Here is a 19,931-nt window from a genome sequence, read left to right as displayed (position 1 = left end):
ACACTGTGAACCAATCCAAATTGATCGATCAGTTTCGCTCAAGGTACCTAGTGATCGACCATAGAATCACAAGCTTCTAGAAACAGCGTCGTTCACCCTGTACAACGGTCAACCGCGTTAGTGCACTATAAACCAGCCACAGATACCTAAAGTTAGAAACAAGACACGACACAAGAATTAAACTTTTGATAAGGTACCTAGGTAAATAAACAACAATCGATCGTCATATCCCGTCAGTCACAGTCTGTCTGTCAGTCAGTATCTCCTCAGTACAGGCCTCCAATAACGTAGCAGTCAGCGACAGGTTCGTCGTGTCCCGACAAAGACTCTCACTAAAGCCATGCGGGTAATAACTAAAGAGAAGAGACCCTCATCAACCCCTGTCACCGTCTCAAATGATTCGCCTCCAAGGCATAAAAAGGCCCTAACGAGAAAAGAGCAGAAACAGCCTTGCCAGTTTGAGTGGAGTGTGAAATGCATGTTTTGGATCATGGCCCATTACCTTGAATCCTCTGGTTGTAGCGGCCTCTTGTTGTCCTCGTGCCACCATCACAGGTTATCCTTGTCTCTAGGTACTGTACATACATACCTAAGGTCTACATCTGCATGCTCCGTACATCCATTACACACACAGTCACGTATTGCCCTGTCTCGTCTTGTTTATTTTCACTGCTTCCTCTCAACTTTTATCCTCATCTCGACCTCTATCTCCCACTGTCGCGTTTACTGTTTCTCGGCCAAATTGTCTCGTCGCTCCGCAACAAACCAAAACATCCCGCCCCATGTGATTCACAATTTACTTGCATCTTTCATCGCCTATACCAGCCTCTTCGTTAGCTCTTCATTTACCTACGCTCCGCCACAGCCGCATTCCTGAGCCTCATATACCCCCTGCGCGGCTCTTAATTATCACCTTCGCAATCATTTGACATCGAAAAAGCCCTCATGGTGTCCACGCTGGAGCCTCCAACCGCCTCCTCCGTCTCCCGCCGCGGTCCCTCCTCTGTCGTCTCTCGTCGATCTCAATCAGACTCGCGATCAAAACGCTACAACCGATCTCATACCGGCGGAACTTCTCACGCTCTTCACAATGACTTCCCGGTCTTTAGTAGTGGCGATGTAGAAATCATAGTCCGCGCGCGCGATACGCCCCCCGATGCTACTCCCGTGCAGAACAGATATCTTCTGCATCGCCATACTCTCACGCGCTCGAGTGGTTTCTTCGAGACCAGCACATCAAGCCAGTGGTCCCGCGCCCGCGCACTACCGGCTGGCAATGAGCTCTCCCGCATCGGAGAGGATGGGGAGCCAGATTCTGTCAGTGCAAGCGAAGTCAGCTCAGTGTCGCAAAGAGGAAGCATCCACCCACCCAGGAGGAGATGGCGATACGAGCTAGACCCCAAATCTGGACCAAACGATATTCCAATGCTGGTCCAACGAGACGAATCGTCGCGAGATACTACACAATCCTTGTTTGGTCCTGCATCAGCTCCACCTGCAGTCAGTGCAAGAGACGCACGCTCTCAGAGTCGCTCCAAACACTCCCACTCACATTCGCGATCGTTGTCCAATTCGTCAGCCTCAAGTGGTTTCTTTCGCTCTGTCGCCAATCTCAGTCTCTCCTCCAACCACCCACCTCCGGCCCAAGAGCTCTCGCAACCGGACGAGGACCTTTTGCGCGACTACGACAACCTCTTTCGCATCTTTTACAATTACCCGCCCAACCTCGATGGTGTCAATGTCGCAGATGCCTATGTCCAATGCAAGAGCTTGCTCAACCTCGCCGACCAATATGACGCCCTTGCTGTGGTGGGACCTCGGGTTGATCACCACATGCTGCAGTTCCAGTCACGGCTCTGGAAGCAAATCGCCAAATACCCAATCTCATATCTGCGCCTCGGGTACCTAGCTCGCAGCAGGGTGATATTTCAGGAAGCCCTGATTCACGTCGTTGGGCAGTGGCCGGTCGGGGAACGCAGCCTGCGTGCAGCCCTGCCCGACATTGTCTTGGATATTATTGAGGACAAGGTTGATGAACTGGAAGATACGGTCGGTCGCATCGAGGGACGCCTGTACCGTCTTGGGCTCACCAACAGCCGTGGTGAACGTGTCGGCCCAAGCAACAACTACCTCGACTGGCTGTCCATAAGCCTCTTCCGCCAATGGCTGGCCGACAACACCTCTCCGCAGCCGCCTCCCGATCAGCGACGCAGGACGACCTCTCGTGACGGCGGCCGCAGCGTCGCCGCCTTACCCCCCGCAGCCCCGCCGTTGAATTCTGTAGGTCGTGCATATCGCCAACTCGGCTCGAATAATCCCGCATCTTTCCTCGGCCACGATGACTGCAAGCGCTTCCTCAAGCTCACCCCGGAGCTCTACAGCCGGGAGAACCTCCGGCGATTCGAGAAGCGTCTTGATGAGCTCAAGTCGATGGCCCGAGAGATCGTACGGCCCCTCATGGGCAGCAATCTCGAACTCGATATGGGCGGTACCTCACGCACCCCGGATAGTGTCTCTTACCTCACCTGCATCAACGTTGGGAACCGAGACCTGCCTTGGGTAATGGAGGATCAGACAACGGTCGGGCTCGTCACCAACTGATGTGGGTGGGTGAGTGCGTTATCAGCCCTGGATTGGGATGAAAGCGGTGGTGGTTGCGTTGATGCAATGCAACGATTTTTATGACCTGATGTTTCTATTTTTTGGATTCTTGCGGATACCCCATGCTTGGACATACTGTTGAAATTCCCCTTGTGTTTGTCTTATGTATATTCACTTCTGTTTGGAACGATATAATCAACTGACATCTAACTCGGTATATTCTATATAGACACGGAACAGCCAGACACTGGTTGGACTGAGGACAGTCGATATGACTCGGATGGAGCTGAGCTCTTTAATCAAATTGACAAGTGTTTGATATATTCTGCATGCGTTCTGTGGTTATATGAGCATTTCTGTGTGAACTGTCATTCATGCCTGACCTAAATGGTGCCATCCCTCGAGACTGCTTCTGCAGTGGTGTTATGAATTCTGGCGACAGAGTTTAGTATGTTTATCTCGAAGTATTAAGCCATCTCCAAGGCCATCCCACTTTAGTTATACTGAACGGGCCCGAGTGTGTTCGTAGGTTGGATCAGCCATGTCGCCTTATTTATATTCAAGTTCAATCTTCAAAGTAAACAGTTCAGTAGATTGCAACAGTACTTGTAGACATTGGTCTTTTAGATGACATATTCTTATTAATTAGGGTATTACATGAAGAGACGTTTGCGTGACCATCTCATATCATGGTATAATCTGAACAATTTCCTAGTGGTATCTATCCAAAACGACATTTTTTGCAAACCCGCTAAACCATCATCATCCAACGAGCCCAAGTCATGAAACGCCCTTTTCCAAGCGTGACCCGAAAACTCCACCAGACGTTGCTAGTTATTCAATACGCAAAGATATGTTAAAATGGTGAGGAGACTTAAGCGCTCTCCTTGTTGGCTCCACTGGCCACACTGTCACGACGAGCGATGACAGCAGCCAGGGCGGTATCGTTATCATTCTCCTTCTCGTCTTCCTCTGCAGAAGAGCCAGAGGCAGGGGCAGGAGGTGCGGTGGGAGCATACTTGCTTCTCTGGCGAATCTTGGCACCATAACGGTAGAAGATGAAGGGGATTGGTGCGAGCACAGCGGCGACACAGCCAAGAAGGGTGGCAGCATATTGAATGCCCATACCGTCGAACATTTGACGGGCAAACAGAGGGAAACCAGCACCGCAGAGAGATCGAAGGAATGTGTTGCCTGCGATGGCGGAGGCGGCGAACATGAGGTATGCATCGACGAGGTAGTTGAGAGCCTGGAGGAAGATGGACATGAGACCGAAGCCAGTGAAGAGACCACTGAGAGTGGGAACGATCCAGTGAATGTCCTTGGTGTATCCAGTCCTAGCAGGCGTTAGTCTTCAGCCAATTGCTGGGTTTGCGAGTAACTTACCATCCAAACCAGAAGATACCAATGGCAAAGGCAACACCACCAGCCATGATGTTAGGCAGACGCCATTCGGGAATAGGAATGCCATTGTTGGCAGCAAGCTTGCGAATGTACCAAGGCTGCTGAGCAATGACAGTAGCACCAGCGATAAGCTGACCAACAATCATACCGAAGAAGCAAAGGCCGGATTGACCAGAGCTGAAGCCGTGGACGCCAACAAAGACAAGAGGGTAGGCAGTAAGGAAAAGGTAGAGGAGTCCATAGATGAAGCTCATGTAGATGGAGAGCAGAAGAATAATGGGCTCGGTAAAGAGCAGACGCAGAGGTCGGGAAAAGTTCTTCTGGACGAGCTCCTTAAAGTCAACCTCGATTTCCTCTTGCTTGGCATGGATACCCCAGTTCTTAGTGCGACGTCGCAGATCAGCCGCCTTAGCGATGAGAATGACAGGCGGGTAAGTCTCCTCCAAGAAGATGATATCGAGGATGAGAGCAGTGAAACCCATGATAGAAGCAAGATACTCGGTCCAGCGCCATCCAAGATGGGACTCAACAATGAAACCGCCGATGAAGGGAGCGAGAAGAGGACCAGTAAAGACGGACATGGAGAAGAGAGTAATGGCAGTTCCTCGAGTACGGTTATCAAACATGTCGGAAAAGACAGCGGCGACGACAGCAAGAGGACAAGCGCCAAAGAAACCACTGAAGAACCGACACAGGAGAATAGTCTGGATATCCTTGCCAGTTGCGCAGCCAATGGAGAAGACAGAGAAACCAAAGATGGAGATGAGAATTGGAAGACGACGACCGCGCAACTCCGACAGGGGAGCCCAAAGCGAGGGGCCGAAAGCAAAACCAAGCACGTAAAAGGTCGTTCCCAAAAGTCCAACCTCGTTGCCAACGTTGTACTCGTGAGCAACGACCATGGTCGCAGCAGAGAAAATGGAGGATGTGAAGGCAGATGTCATGGTGGTAAAGCCCAAGACAGCAGCAGTGATAAGCTTCTTCCTCAACGGCCAATTCTGCGAGTGCAAAGGATCATTGGGTCCATCGAATTCAACAACATACTGCTCCTGTTCCGGTAGAGGAGGAGGATATGGCTTTCCAGCGCCAAAGTTGGGGAGAGGCTTTCTTGAAGCTCGCGACGCTGTGCGGGAGCGAAGACTGCCTCCGACGGTGGCATTGTGTTGACTTCGAGCTGTTTGTATTCTGCTGAGCTCTGTAGGATGACGCTCGAGGTCGTTCTGGGTCGAGATGCGGCTGATGCTGTTGTATTGGCCAATTGAGCGGCTTCGTCGACGAGCCGAGTTCTCGGAGGATGATGAGGAGACGGTTGATGCGGAGATGACTCGTTCTATTTCAGCACTGTCGCGCTGTTGATATCGCTGAGGAGAAGCAGCGCGTTCAGCGTCTAGCAACTCCTGATCGACGATATTCCCCGCCATCTTGACTGTGTATTTCGCCTTGGGTTCAGATCAAGAGGCCAATTGTCGAGAAAATTGGAATTAGTGAGTCTAGATAGATGTGCGGGCGTAGATATATGTATAGCGTCTACGTCTTGTCGCTGTAAGCTGCAGCTATGACGCTATAGGCTGGCGGGAAACGGCGAGAATGGATGGATCGCGACGCTAATGTGGTGATTGTACGAAAAAGGTCAAGCCGAGGTCGTATGCAGGTAAGACGTTGAGAAGTTCGAGTCAGAGGAGGAGGGAGAGAATTGACTCGATTACTTTGGAGTATGATACAGCCTGTATCTAATCTAGAGAGAACAATGAGACAGAGCAGAGCAGAACAGAACAGAACAGGGAGATCATGATTCAAGGGGTGATGCCATCTATAAGTAATGACAAGGTCCGATCCACTCCACTGTAAACAAAGTCCCCAGTCCCAGTCCCAGTCCCAGTGCCAATCTCTTCCAGAACGAAAACGAGATCCATTACTAACTATCGACCCAACACAAGCACTAACAGTCCTCAATCCCTGGCAACGCAGAAAAATCTTCTGCTCGGTACCCTCTTTCAATCGGAAGAGGTCCACTTGTCTTCGGCATCCACGCTCGGCACCGGCGCCGGGACTAGGCCCGAGCTGCAACAAGGGGTCGTATATCCGATAAGAGCATACTATATCCGTTCTGATCCTCTAGCTGATGCACGTTGATTATTCAGAACACCCGCGTTATGACTCTTTTCTCTGCGGATCATCTCGGTAAGCAAAAGATTCGGCCGTGTCTCAAGCCAACGGGGCCGAGATCCCGTGGATGGATACCAATCTATTATCGTAAATTCCATGGAGTCTTGTTCTTCATAATCAGCTCCATTGTTGGGCTTCAAAGGTTCCAAAATGGCCCTGCCCCACTGGTTCCCCTATGATACCTTGTAGAGATCCGATACTTTTGAATGGTTGTATTTCCAGATTCCCTGTAGCATTGACCAGCTCGTTTATTTAGGTGCCCCTGAGTTTATGAACTGTATTTCACCGAAAATTTGTCAGATGCGAGAATTGCGGTGTCAGTCTGCGTCTAACCTCACCTCACAGACGACGATCATGCACATGCTTTATTCAGCAGCTTTCAAATCCCGTTATCTTACCAAGACTGCATATGCACTTCGCTCCCTCGCGCATGTCGTAAAATCAACAGCCAATGGAGGGAGCCGGCCGAGCCCTCTCCCGTAGTGGTTCCACCTTTGAGCTTCTGGAAAAGCTTGGACAATGCAAGGTGATGTAACATGTTCGGCGTAAGCGATTCCCTGTCGCTATTCCCTTTTTAATGGCCCTTTTTCTTCTTCACCTTCCCTTGTCACTCACGACGAGCCGTGGTTTACCGCAAATAAGCCGCATTGTTTTGTTCATGATATTCCGCTTGCTACCCACCGAAGCCTCTCGATCATACGACCAAGACCCAAGATAAGGCTTTCGTATAATGCTGGTGCTACCAGTAAGAAAAAATAACAGAAAATTCTAATCCCATAATATTTGTCTTTTACTCCAGGATATATCATCGAACGCCCCAACCATCATCAAGTAAAGCTGTCGCTTCTTCGAGACTCAACCCCGCCGTCTCAGGATAAATGCGCCAGACCAAAAAGTAACCAACACCGCAGATACAAGCATATAACACGAATGTCCAAGATGGGCTCAGCAGATCCATTAGTGGCAGGAAAGTCAACCCAATGACAAAGTTGGCTGCCCAGCTTGTTGATGTTGCAACTCCACTACCGAGCGATCGAACAGCTAGAGGGAACAATTCACTCTGCATCCATGGCACGTTACCTAGACCGAGCGCATACGCAGCGACATAAACCATAATGCTCACGAGGATAGTGAGGGCTGCCATCTGGTGCCCTGATGTAGCGGGCGGCTCATCGGGTGTGGTGTTGACTCCTGCCGCCAGCGACAAGAACGAGAAGCCATAGGCAGACAACAGCAAGCCAGCGATCATGAATGGGATCGAGTATAAGAGAACTCTCCTTCGGCCTATGCGATCAACAAGTCCAAGCGCAGCGACTGTGCCGAGGAAGTTTGTAACGGCGACTACCATAGAGGTAAGCGTTGGGCTTTGGAATCCAATAACTGTGAAAATGGTTGCGGAGAAGTACATGAGTGAATTCTATAGATCGTTAGTTTCTCGTAGTATCCGTAGTTCACATCATCACTTACAAAACCGCAAAGCTGTTGTAAGCCTTGGAGTAAACAAGCAATAGCCAAAGCTCTTCGGTTTCTCCCTTCACTGATCAGAAGCTCCCATCCGCCAAGCCACTTCCAACGGCCAGATGCTCGGAGATCGCGCAAGCGTTGTGCCTCGTACTCGTCCCGCACTTCCAGCTCGATCTCTTTAATAATGACATCCGCATTGTGCTGCAATGAATCGCCATTGACTCGTCGTATAACTTCCTTTGCTGTGCCGGATCTGCCGACTTTGACCAACCATCGAGGTGTCTCAGGCATGAAAGCAATCATGCTCCCCTGGACAATGGCAGGTAGAGCGCCTAGACCGACCATCCACCGCCATCCTGTCTCCGCGTGACCGTAGGTCGAAAAGGCCCAACCAACGATGTATGCGATAACCTGACCCAGCGTGATGAACATGATGTTCAGCGTCACCAACCGTCCACGATGCGCAGCGGGTGCTATCTCGGCTATGTAGAGCGGCACTACGAAACTGGCAGCACCAACTCCCGCACCGATGATACACCGCCCAGCGACCATGATGGGGACCGTCGAAGACCATGCTTGTAGAAGTGCGCCAGCAACAAAGAGGATGTCGGCGTAGAGGATAACGTGCTTACGTCCGAGTCGGTCGGCGAGAACGGACGAAAAAGGAGAGATGATGAGTGCAAAGAGCGAGGTGGAGGATGTAATGATCGATTTGTCCATCGAGGTCAATTCGCGGTTCGAGAGGGATGTGCCTATTGAGACGAGGGTTGCGGAAACAACACCTGTGTCGTCTAGTTGTTGTCAGCACGATTTTGAGGCCAAAACACCATTTGGTGGTTTCTTACACCCGAAAAGCAGGCCGCTGATACCAGCAGCAAACGTCAAGACCAGGACAAATAAGCTGGGCATTCCACCCTCTGTCTTGCCAGCTTCGGCGGGAGACCCTTGAGCAACATCATATTCAAGCTCTTCTTCGTCGCTGTGGCCCGCAATCAGCGGCGCTTGGGAGCTATCCATTCTGTTGCGCTGGGAGGTGCCGTGTTGATTGTTTGAGCAGCGTTAACACAATTCCATGAGGCTGTGGTTGGTGGTCATGAGGAACTAAGGAAGTGAGAGTCGTGGACCTGGGGTCCTTACCTATGATGGCTGATCAGCATCCCTGGTCACATGGGGTTCTCGCCGAGACGAGGTGTCAAGGTGGTACATTAAATATCCGGGGTTCAAGAAAAGTTCAACGTCCTCAAAAGTCTAATAATTACTACAATTCAAGGCTTAATTTAGGCCTATGCTATAGAATAATGGTGAAGAGATTGCTCAAATCTACTGAAAGCATCGTAGTAAATTCAGTTTGTCATCGACTGTTAACCTTTGTTATCAATAGTTCATAGACACAAAGTTGGGAGCTGTCTCTTCTTTTCTGGCACCATCAAGAAAATACGTGTAAATAAAGTAGCTCTCTAACATCCGCTAATATTAAGTACCGACAGCTCCGGCATCCATTTCCAGCACTTGGATCAACATTCTAATTGATTCGCCCTTGATATCATCCACATTCGACCGCTTCAAAACTTGGCTCAACTAATGAGATTCTTGTTCTTCAGAAAGTAATATCCGTGCACAGCCGCCAATCCCAAAGGCTGGAGCACCAATGGAAGTCGATGCTTCACGTGTCTGCTCATAGACTTGGCCATGACAGCCTTGGGAGCTCCAGGCGTATACATCCAATCTTGCAGCAATCCCCAGGTAAGTTCCTGAACTGGAAGAATTCGAGCAAACATGTCCGTTTCGAAACTCTTGATCGCCTTGTCAAGTGCTGCATCATCCTTGTTGGCAGCTCCGTTGATGGCTTTGGCAAGTTGCATCGCATCGTCGAGAGCTTGGTTGACGCCTTCGCCTGCGTAGGGTGTCATGAGATGTGCCGCGTCGCCGATCAAAGTTAGGCCTTGCTTGTGCTCCCACTTGCTGCCAATGGGAAGCATGTAGAGAGAGCGAGGAGCGCATCGTCCGTCAGCCAACTCTAGTGCTTGCTTCAGTCGAGGGCCCCAGTCCTTGTACTTGGTGTTGAGCAATGCCTGTGTTGTCTCCTTCAAGTTGTAAGGATCGAAGCCGCAATTCTCTGGCTTCGCCCAGTCTTCATTGTCGGTGACATAACCGCAGTAGATGTTGAGACTACCATCGCCCATCTGTTGGATCGTTGTTCGGTTGCCATCTGTGCTGGCAAAGACACTTCCACGGTTGACCAATTTCGTTAACTCGGGAGCATTATTCTCGGCGTCTGTGACTTCAAGCTCGTGCATAGCGATTCCTGCGAACTTGGGGACTAGGGTTGGGTCAATTTCCTTTCGAACTTTACTCCAGGCACCGTCGGCACCGACAATGAGATCGAAGCCATCGACTGTTGTATGGTTGAAGAAGAGTGTTCGGCCCTCGACCTTCTTAAGATGGTGGCCCCATTTGATCATGCCCTCGGGAAGTGACTGGGCCAGTATTTCACGGAGCTTTGAGCGGTCGATCTCAGGGCGTTCCTCGATTTTGTTGTATTTGCCGTCTGCGTTTCTGACGAGGTGGTATTCGAGGTCCTTATCAACGATTGCCATGTATTGTCCGTCGTAACGGGCATGCTTCAGGAACTCGTCGAAGAGTTGGGCTTCCTTGAGGGCTGCAAGTCCAGTTGCTGTATGCAGGTCGAGGGTACCGCCTTGGGATCGGAAGTTTGGATGGGCTTCCCCTTCGAAGACTGTGACTTCTGTGCCTGCAAGATGTAGAAGTCTTGCCAGTAAACAACCTAGAGTATGTGAGTGGGTGTTATTGAGTAGTTGGATGAGAATCATTACCAGCTGGGCCTGCACCAATGATTGCAATCTTGCGGTTACCCATTGTTTAGAGTGTAAAGATGGGGCTGATAGTATGTGAATGTAATGTTCGAGTTCCTGTCTGTTTATTGAATATCTTCAAGTGATGGGTGTCTTGGCATTTAAATAACCCAACTTTGAAAGCCGCTTCATCATAAAGGCTTGGTCTAACATCAACCCAATACCTACTAATTCAGGGTCTCAACCGGAGATTCAGCGTTTAGATTACACTCCGACAGTCAAACCGGCCCCTAAGTTCAGCCTCTGTGACGCCTCATCAACTGGGTTTGCTATCCAGCCTACGACCTGAACCGCGACTAAGATGACAGCCAGCCTATCACGCAGTTTCTAGCCGAAACAACGTTGCAATTTAGCGGTAAACTCCTGTAAACGCCGTTTTTGGCAACAGTTACGATGATGACAGGGCTCAGTGCCACATTGTGACGGGCTGGGGCTATGCTCTTAGCGCCTCAGCTCGAAAGGCATTTCCCTTTATGAGAGCATTTCACATCAAACCCGGAACAGAATGCCGCGACGGCCCCAGGCGCTCAGACACTCAGACACCCTGAGGGACTGTTAGATAAGGAGACTGGTAAAGATGGGTGACGTTTTTCTAATCGCCTATGAATTGCGTACAGTACTTTCATAGTGTTAGTGCTGACATCCAACGGTTTTGGAGGTTGAATTATCGGAGATGGTGATTGAAGCAAAAGTCCGACCCCGGTTTATGCAAGTCAACGGTCAACCACATCAAGTAAATGCCGTTGGGCCTTAAAAGTCTCGGTCTTTTGTGAAACTCGGGTGCGAATATTTGCTTTGTATCCGAATGCTGCGCTGCTTCGATAATCAGCTCTCAACCACTGATTCAGGCATTGCCGTGTCAGAAAAGTTATTAATGGATGCGTGGACTGGCTGACGGGTGTTACACAGTCTCTCCGGGACACAAGAAAATATCATATCGTTTGTTGAAAACACCATGAAAGATGTGAATATTATGATTATCCAGTCGTAAATCTCAGTACCTAAATATCTCTGGCATTTTCCTCTTCATTGCAAAAGCCCACGGAAATCTACAATTTCCATACATGTGCTTATGTCCCAGATCAAAACGAGGCGTCCCCCAATGTCAATGAACCATCTCAAGCTGCGCCCTCTCACATCTAAACGATTCCATGCCAATTTCTCTCCCATCTTGGAATAAACCATCAAGGTGGCATGTTTCGACTTCTCACGCCAAGAGATGCTAAAGATGAATCTGTCAAAAAGTATGCCAGCTTCTAGACAGTAGTACCCTTCTACCTGCTTCACCTTGAAGCGCTTCACTACATCTCCCTCCTTCGTGTACAGTGTAAGCCACTTGTCCCATACAATCCTGCTACCATCTGAGAACTTTCTCGAGTGATTCGAGTTGAATTCCATCTCTGCAACTTTCCTCGAAATAGGTCTACCATCGACAGCCCAGTATTCAGAAATCTCCGCCAAGTTGTTACAAATATACACAATGCCATTTGTTGCATGGCAGCCATGATCTTTATCCCTGTCTTCTTGGGTGATGGTGCATTCATATGTCAACTCCATCCGTTCCAGGTTCCATGTTTGGACAGTTTGTGGGACGTTTTCGAACAAAGGGTTGCTAAGTATCGTCAAATAGTGACTGCCGTCATTAGAATGGAATGGGTCGTCTGCAAACCCTTGTTCAGGGACCATAATTTCGCCACGTTTCGTTCCTTGAACGTCCCAAATATCCATCCAAGTCTGGGTTATATCCCCTATCTGGTCAAACATGACGTAAGTAATTAAGATAAAGTTATTATAGATCTGGAAGTTTCTCAACCAGTTTATACCGCCATCGCTGTTGAGATGAGTGTTTGTAAACTTGTTTATTAGAGACCAGTCATCAAGACTGTATAGAATAACGGGAGGTGAATCTATGTCGTCAGCACGGTAATCCTCTCCTAGGAGAAAAATGCCATTGAACACTGCGTATTCGGGGAAATTCTCTACGTCAGTGAATAAGAGACGTAAGTCTTCGATATCTATCCTAAAGATGTTGCACTTTTCCGCCGTGTTGACTGGTCGAGAGGTTTGAACGATGAGTGGTGCTGCCATATCGCTATCATAGTGGTATTTGTATCCGCAACTCCAGCCAAGTTCATCTTGCAACCTCATGATGTTTGATCCGGGGCTGACTCCGTGACTGATGGCATCGGCGGCTTGAGATATGCTCATATAACAGGACTTGAGGGAATGACGGGTTTGTCGAATGGTATGAAGTGGGTATCCAAGACGCATAAGATGTTCTTCCCAAACGTGGTTTGGTACACGGCTTTCCCAAAGTCCTCTTGTGATCAATAATGCTCTGAAGAAATCTTTGAGTTCCAGCTCAAAGACAATATACTGAGCGAGCTCCAAAGCATGGAAGACTCGGTCCGCCGAGTTGGCCATGTTTCTCGCTTAGTTGGCTCCAGAAATATGCAGGTATTCCGGTAGAGAGGATTGTGTGAGAAGGGCAACTGGCCTTTCTGCTGACTAGATAGGATTAAGCAAGAGTGCTGCTTTTGGTATGTATGATGATATCTGAGAGGACTAGACCCAGAAAGCATTGATGTTGTGCCAACTTAATCTTCAAGAGAACGCGCTCAAAGATTTATTGAGTGAGACCAGGCATCAGCCGAAATGGCTTAATGTCCTGATCGTATTTGCCTTCATTTGTCCCTTGGCCTATTGAATCCTTCATAGGCGCCTAGACTTGATGCGACTCTGGGGGTTTCTGTTAACCAGTACTGATTTCATAAGTTCTTTGCTTTCGCAAGGTGGTATTTGCGTATTTGCCATTGATTTATGTCAGGAGGTGATATGTGAATAGCAAACGAAATACGGAGTAAGGACAAACATATCGAGATATCTTGATTCTCACTTTATATACAATTTACAGACCATATCCATATAACGTAGCAGGATTGAGTGTATTTCATATCATATTCTCATTAAGACGTCTCATATCGGTTCTAGTCTTGAAGGATGACAAGACTGCCCAGACAGGTTTGGCGTGGTGGACACGGAGCCCCTGTTTGATGATTTTGTCAGCCAAAGCGCGGTCTAATTTGAATCTCACTCATTTTCCTTCTTCACAATTATCTTTTCAGCCTTACCCGACTTTTTCTTTTCACTGTCTCTAAGTTTCGCAATGGAGTTAATACCATTCCTTGTGCGATTGATCGCCTTCAATCTTTTGGCGACCCTTCCAGCTGTTAACGCTTCACCTGCAATCAGCCTGCCTTACCCCTTTGAAGCAGACAAACTCTACGATGTTAAAATCGAGCAAAGAATCGGGCCAGACTCAGAAGTCCGCAAGCGGGCAAACGCCTACCGTGTCTATCTCGCGTTGACACCGCCAGGATGGGGTACAGGGCCTGTGTGTTGGCTCGCAAAAGAAGTAGACATAGACGTGACACAAGTCAACATCACGATTCCTGCAGACGCAGCACCCAACCAATCACGAATCCGGCTCTCGACTGCTTTTCTGAAGAAAGGCTCCCCGAGAAGTATGGGCTTTTCTTATAGCGGCAGGACTACCCTTGTTGGAGCGAATGCAACTTGGAGTCAGAAGGAGTTGGACGGGAGGAGCCATATTGATGCAGAAGAAGTTTCTTGTTGGGCTTTTGGATGTGCTAGGACTTGCCAAGAGACCTACTACACTACAAAAGATGAGGAGGATGGACCGATTGGAACCAAGGCATATGCCTGCATCAAACAGTGTGCAAAGGATCTGAATCCGCGAAGTAACGGAGCGACATACGGGATGTCCCTGTCGAGGTTATTGGCTGTGGCTGTAATGATTGGGCTCGTTCATGTGGTTGCGGGCGTGCTTTAAAGGTATCTAAGAAGTAACAGGAAAGTATTTGGAGATTCAGCGTATTTAGTATTTATTAATATCAAAAATAATATTCTAAAGTTTTCGAGAGTCATATCGAAACAGACTAACTTTAGCCTTATTTTTAAACTTATTCTTAAAATCTCGCAGTATTTTATGAGCATGCCAACTTATAAAGGCTAGATCCGTCCTATATCGAATTGGAATTTTGCTCTATATGGGAGGTCAGTAGCAATTCACAATTAATAAACATACGCTTGCTATGAAATGAAATGAAATGATAGTTGTTTCGAAGTATGATCCTACACTAAGGTAGTCTCTCTTCTTCAGAGGTGTCCCCTATTTCTTATACAAGCTGCGTAGAGCATCAACCAATTCTACCTTTCCCCTCACGGTATCCTCATCATACACAAAGTTCTTTGCAATAATGCCGTCTGCCAAGCCGCAGGTCGTCATCTCCTTGAACTCTTCAGCATAAAATTCAGGAACAATTTGCTTCCAGTAGTCGAGCAGCTGGTCCTTCTCAACAAGCTTCAGCTCGTATTTCTTGCCTGTGATTTCTTCGACTGCCTCCTTCAGATCAAGAGAACCGTAAGCCCTTGGGCCGAAAACATTGAAATAGTGAGGGCTGGGCTGGGCTGTCTCGGCTAAGAGGGCGTCGGCGCAGTTTTCGGCTACGTCCTTGAGACCGACCTTAAATATGAGTCAGTATGATTTTCTCCATGTTCCTTGCAGGCATCGAAGGCTTCACATACCATGGGGATTTTGTAGTCGATAGGCGTGATCCAGGAGTAAATAGTTGGGTTCTCCTCCTTTGCAGCATCGAGGAGATGAGCCCAGTCTTCGTGGAAGTAGGTAGGCCTGACTATCGAGACTTCTGGAACAGAGTCCTTGAGAAGTTCGTCAGAAATGTAGTTTACTCTGAGGACTCCCTAAAAAGAACTGTTGTTAGTTTTCTGCTGAAACTTTCAAATGAATAGAAGACATACAATTCCACTTGAGTTATGGGCTCCGATAGCAGAAAGAATCAACAGTCTCTGGATATTTGCCTTCTGAAGGGCTTTCTTCACATTCGTACCAGCTCGAGTTGCCCAATCACCGGTGTCAGTCCCATCGTAGGTAGGAGGCGGGATGTAGAAGACTGTGTTTGAGCCTGTAAAATCAAGGCTATCGCCGTCACCAATGTCGCCCTTGACAGCTTCGAAATTCGAATGCTTGAGAAACTCAGGAGGGGCTTTGGAAGTATCTCGATAAACGGCACGAATAATCGGTTTGCTCTCACACTCTAGAAGAACACGAATGGTCTCTCGTCCAGCCTTGGTGGAGGCAGGAATGACAGTGATATGACGAGACATACTGGCGGAGAGTTGGTGGAGTTGTAAACTGAGTCTGTGAATCTGAAGCTTGACTTATGATGATGACTTCAACTCTTCAACCGAGATCAAGACCTTATATACAAATTCACTTACCTTCAAGTCAAGTATGAGATCCATGTCAGATTACAAATATTGAAGCGGACTTGCGGCGCAACATTGTCTGAAGGAACGCCATGATCATCCGCGTCTTGGCAATATATTAGATAATTTGAAGCTCGAAAGTCCGCTCAATACAGACGGACCTTGAGAGTCCGAAAGACCGAAAGACCGCCTCGTTAAAACTTGGCTTTGTGGATCTCGGATAAGCATAATCTGACCATGTTGACGATCATTTTCCGCCGGCTTACAAATATTCGCATCCCGCGGGTGCCCTTCGTTCTTAATCTGTTAAAGCGTGGTGTAAGTATATTTTGTGAGATACTGCATGTCGTTTTATATTAGAAATGCACAGGAAGAAACGGAGAAGAGAGATGTATTTTCTTAGTATTTTTGTTGGTTGCCGTGATGAAAGAGATATCTCGTCTGCTCCTCGACATTAACCCAACGCTTCGGATAACCAACTCTTCAATCCATCAACCACCAATCATGAAGCATATCAATTCGCCATCAAGCATCACTGGCGATCAACCCCGCATCAGTTCAGATATAATTAAGATCAATCTAGCTCTATCATTTGTCTCATGTTCGACCGTTCAACTCATTACTATTTCTAGCAAGTGAAAATGTCGCCATCTGCCACCACAGCTAGCCCAACAGGCCAATCCATCCTAAACACAGCAAAGTCCCAAGATGGCAAAGTGAAACGCATCCACAAGATTCCAGAGTTTCCCACCAAAGAAGCTACGAGGCAATGGCAACTGGGACAAATGGCTGCAGCATTTCGTGTGTTTGCCAAACTTGGCTATGCTGATGGAAGCAGTGGCCATATCAGTTTGAGAGGTATGCAGCAACATGTCGACGCTTTACTGTCAAACTAACAAGGGTAGATCCTGTTGAGCCAGAAACCTTCTGGATCAATCCATATGGGGTTCATTTCGGATTATTGACCGTCTCTGATATGGTTCACATTGATGAGAATGGCAATCGTATCGGAGGTGCAGAGAAGCCTGTCAACACAGCTGGGTTCATCATTCACGCTGCTATTCACAAGCGCCGTCCAGACATCAACGCTGCTTGTCATCTTCATAGTCCATACGGCCGGGCCTGGTCAACCTTCGGCAAGCCTATCGAGATGATCAATCAAGACAGCTGTATGTTCTACAATGATCTTGCAGTCTATGCCAATTTTGGGGGAGTCGTTTTCGCCAAGGAAGAAGGCAATAGGCTTGCTGATGCTCTTGGAGCCACCAAGAAGAACATTATTTTGCAGAATCACGGCCTTCTCACTTCCGGGGGCACCATCGGTGAAGCAGCTGCGTTCTTCATCGCCTTGGAGCGAGCATGTCAAGCACAATTGCTTGTAGAAGCTGCTGTGGCTCCTAACGGCTCTCAGCTTAAGAAGTCGATCGTGAGTGACGAGGAGGCGCAGTATACAAAAGACAACACAGGAAGTCCTGAGGCGATGTATATGCAGTTTGAGCCCGAGTATCAGATGCTTCTCAAGGAATCCAAGTGTGATTTCTTGCAATAATGAATAAATTGTTGCAGAATGAAAGGAAAATACTGTCAATTAAACAAAACTTGGAACTCTGACGATATGCTGGGCATTGGCACAGTATCTTGGCTTTGCTCCAATTCGTCTCCGGGCAGACGGCCCTATGGCTAAATCCTCCGGCATTACTTAACGGTCCGCCATCACCTGCAGCCTATGACACTATAAAGCACGAGTTGCTCTCAGCTTCCCACCAGACGATATATTAGCAACTCGACTTACAATACCTGGCTCCCATCATCGGATATTTCTGTATGCGTCAATAGAGATCTGGACTATACGAACGTTGATCTCTCTTTTAAATAACATAATCTCCCGTCATATTAGTATCTAATCAGTTGCCATGATGCGCTTCGTCGGTAATATGTGTCTTATCGAAGCTGCCTGGGCCCTGTTTCATCCACCACAGACAACGTCTGTTCCTCTCGCTACGGTTAGAAATGGCACATACTCTGGAGTATACAATCCTCAATATGACCAAGACTACTTCCTTGGTGTTCCATTTTCTCAGGTATCTCTCGAATTTACGCTCGTTACCACAGCCGGCTAATTCCTATGCAGCCACCAGTACGTTTCTCCATAGCTCAAGGACTCAATACAACATGGGATGGTAGCCGAACAGCACATGAACATCCGGTCCATTGCTATGGCTACGGATATAATCAAGATGGCTTCGAGCAGTCTGAAGATTGTCTTTATCTAAATATTGTACGACCAGCAGGCCTTGACAATGATGGCCTTCCAGTCGCTGCTTGGTTTCATGGTGGAGGTCTAGAAATGGGTGGGGCTGCGGACCCTCGATACAACCTTTCCTTCATTGTTGAGCAGAGTGTTGCCCTGGGGAAACCATTCATCGGTGTTGGTCTCAATTATCGCCTCTCAGCATTCGGGTTCCTCGTGGGTAAAGAGGCCATGAAAGAAGGAGTCACAAATCTCGGGTTTCGTGATCAAAGACTGGCACTAAGCTGGATCAACGAGAACATTGCATCATTTGGAGGCGATCCCAAAAAAGTGACCATCTTTGGGGAGAGCTCCGGGGCGGAAAGTGTCGCTGCTCAAGTATTTGCCTACAATGGTAAGTCCACAAGCCTTTCGACCTGAGATGATCCGTCTGACCACCTATACAAGGACGCAACGATGGCCTTTTCAGGGGAGCTATGGGGCAGTCTGGCTTCGGTGCACCCCTTGGCCGATATCCTGGTGGCTTCAATGCGACAGAAGCTACACAGAATACTTATGACAATTTGGTCAGCTCGGTCCCATCGTGTGAGAAACTGGGCGGATCAGAATCGACTCTAGACTGCCTACGTAGAGCGCCCATAGAGGAGATTGACATAGCATTACGATCCGGCACTGCTCAAAGGTGGGCTCCTGTCTTGGATGGTGACTTCTTTGCGGATTATACCACGAACCAATTATCCAGTGGACAGTTCCTCAAGATCCCAATTCTGATAGGAGCTAATACAGATGAAGGGACATCTTTTGGTTTTAGGGGTGTTGACAACGATGAAGATTTAAGAGCGGGGATTAAGGCCATGATGATTCCATACGAAGTTGAGAAGACCACCGGAAAGACTCGAGATGAGCTCGTCGATGAGCTACTGGAGCTCTATCCCAACGACCAAAGCATCGGCATCCCATCCTTGGAGATCTGGCCACACGTTATTCAGCCAGGCGATGGTTACGCTGAGGATCTCGGACTTCAATATCGTAGAGTTAACGCAATATCCGGAGACTTTGTCATGCACTACCAACGGCGTCGTGCCAACGAGGCTTGGGCAAAGCATGGCGTACCCAGTTATGCATATCGCTTTAATATCATGCCAAACGGACACCGGCCGCAGGGTGGAGTGGGACATTTTCAAGAAGTATGACCATGAGATCTATATCAGTAAAGATAGCTAACCTTTCCAGGTCGCTTTTGTGTTCCATAACATCAATGGAGATGGATACGATACTAATCCATTTGGGGGTAATGGAACATACCCAGCGGATGCTAACGCCATGTCCAAGACGATCAGTACTGCCTGGATCAACTTCATCAACGGTCTTGACCCTAATGGAGATTCAGGGCCGGAACTATTCAATGGTAACAAGTGGCCTATCTATGAACCGTCTCATGGTCCTAATGGTAAGGGTGTGGTCTTCAACATCAATGGAACGCATATTGAAGTGGATAATTGGAGAGCTGGAGGTATAGAGTGGATGGCGGAGCATGCTTTGACAGTTTTTGGAAACTAGAAGCTTCCCCAGTACTCAACAGAGAATTATATCGGGGGCTTATTGTTATTTATCTTCCCTTTACTTTAATTTACACTCAGCACACCGTTCACCATGAAAGCTAGGAATATCCAGGCGTATCACTTCATCGCGTATCTATTGGCACATCTTATGCACGACATACTAGAACTATGAAGATTTCATTATTATAAGGGCAAGGGAAAAGAAAACTTGGGCCATTTATTCTAAATTTAGGGTAGTCTTTACTAAGTTTTATCTTAAGATCCTCTTCTAAAGTCTCATGTGTTCTTGCTCCCTATGGA

General features: G+C 48.1%; 9 protein-coding genes across 9 annotated transcripts; 4 read left to right on the top strand and 5 right to left on the bottom strand.

Annotated features, from left to right (window-relative positions):
* Positions 1-945: 945 nt before the first annotated feature.
* FMAN_12426 (uncharacterized protein) lies at positions 946-2,601 on the top strand (the record flags this gene model as incomplete). Its single annotated transcript, XM_041834965.1, has 1 exon — positions 946-2,601. The coding sequence occupies one exon, from the start codon at positions 946-948 to the stop codon at positions 2,599-2,601; it is 1,656 nt and encodes a 551-aa protein (XP_041685175.1).
* An 874-nt stretch (positions 2,602-3,475) lies between these two features.
* FMAN_12425 (putative fluconazole resistance protein) lies at positions 3,476-5,426 on the bottom strand (the record flags this gene model as incomplete). The annotated part of the gene is made up of 2 exons (XM_041834963.1): positions 3,476-3,938; positions 3,988-5,426. 2 exons carry the CDS (start codon positions 5,424-5,426, stop codon positions 3,476-3,478), a joined length of 1,902 nt encoding a protein of 633 aa, XP_041685174.1.
* A 1,550-nt stretch (positions 5,427-6,976) lies between these two features.
* FMAN_12424 (uncharacterized protein) lies at positions 6,977-8,652 on the bottom strand (the record flags this gene model as incomplete). Its single annotated transcript, XM_041834962.1, has 3 exons — positions 6,977-7,588; positions 7,639-8,426; positions 8,481-8,652. The coding sequence occupies 3 exons, from the start codon at positions 8,650-8,652 to the stop codon at positions 6,977-6,979; spliced, it is 1,572 nt and encodes a 523-aa protein (XP_041685173.1).
* A 557-nt stretch (positions 8,653-9,209) lies between these two features.
* FMAN_12423 (related to tetracycline resistance protein from transposon Tn4351/Tn4400) lies at positions 9,210-10,512 on the bottom strand (the record flags this gene model as incomplete). Its single annotated transcript, XM_041834961.1, has 2 exons — positions 9,210-10,420; positions 10,470-10,512. 2 exons carry the CDS (start codon positions 10,510-10,512, stop codon positions 9,210-9,212), a joined length of 1,254 nt encoding a protein of 417 aa, XP_041685172.1.
* Positions 10,513-11,534: 1,022 nt separating this feature from the next.
* On the bottom strand, positions 11,535-12,932 carry FMAN_12422 (uncharacterized protein; the record flags this gene model as incomplete). Its single annotated transcript, XM_041834960.1, has 1 exon — positions 11,535-12,932. The coding sequence occupies one exon, from the start codon at positions 12,930-12,932 to the stop codon at positions 11,535-11,537; it is 1,398 nt and encodes a 465-aa protein (XP_041685171.1).
* Positions 12,933-13,674: 742 nt separating this feature from the next.
* Positions 13,675-14,361, top strand: FMAN_12421 (uncharacterized protein; the record flags this gene model as incomplete). Its single annotated transcript, XM_041834959.1, has 1 exon — positions 13,675-14,361. One exon carries the CDS (start codon positions 13,675-13,677, stop codon positions 14,359-14,361), a length of 687 nt encoding a protein of 228 aa, XP_041685170.1.
* A 339-nt stretch (positions 14,362-14,700) lies between these two features.
* On the bottom strand, positions 14,701-15,716 carry FMAN_12420 (uncharacterized protein; the record flags this gene model as incomplete). Its single annotated transcript, XM_041834958.1, has 3 exons — positions 14,701-15,054; positions 15,117-15,293; positions 15,351-15,716. 3 exons carry the CDS (start codon positions 15,714-15,716, stop codon positions 14,701-14,703), a joined length of 897 nt encoding a protein of 298 aa, XP_041685169.1.
* Positions 15,717-16,459: 743 nt separating this feature from the next.
* Positions 16,460-17,367, top strand: FMAN_12419 (uncharacterized protein; the record flags this gene model as incomplete). Its single annotated transcript, XM_041834957.1, has 2 exons — positions 16,460-16,676; positions 16,724-17,367. 2 exons carry the CDS (start codon positions 16,460-16,462, stop codon positions 17,365-17,367), a joined length of 861 nt encoding a protein of 286 aa, XP_041685168.1.
* Positions 17,368-17,734: 367 nt separating this feature from the next.
* FMAN_12418 (uncharacterized protein) lies at positions 17,735-19,629 on the top strand (the record flags this gene model as incomplete). The annotated part of the gene is made up of 4 exons (XM_041834956.1): positions 17,735-17,899; positions 17,950-18,463; positions 18,517-19,256; positions 19,303-19,629. The coding sequence occupies 4 exons, from the start codon at positions 17,735-17,737 to the stop codon at positions 19,627-19,629; spliced, it is 1,746 nt and encodes a 581-aa protein (XP_041685167.1).
* Positions 19,630-19,931: the final 302 nt, after the last annotated feature.

The sequence above is a fragment of the Fusarium mangiferae genome, assembly GCF_900044065.1.
Source record: "Fusarium mangiferae strain MRC7560 genome assembly, contig: FMAN_scaffold009, whole genome shotgun sequence".
In the NCBI taxonomy this organism is placed as follows: Eukaryota; Fungi; Ascomycota; class Sordariomycetes; order Hypocreales; family Nectriaceae; genus Fusarium; species Fusarium mangiferae.
Note: the sequence above shows the minus strand (reverse complement) of the source record. Positions and strands in the feature narration are given on the sequence as shown.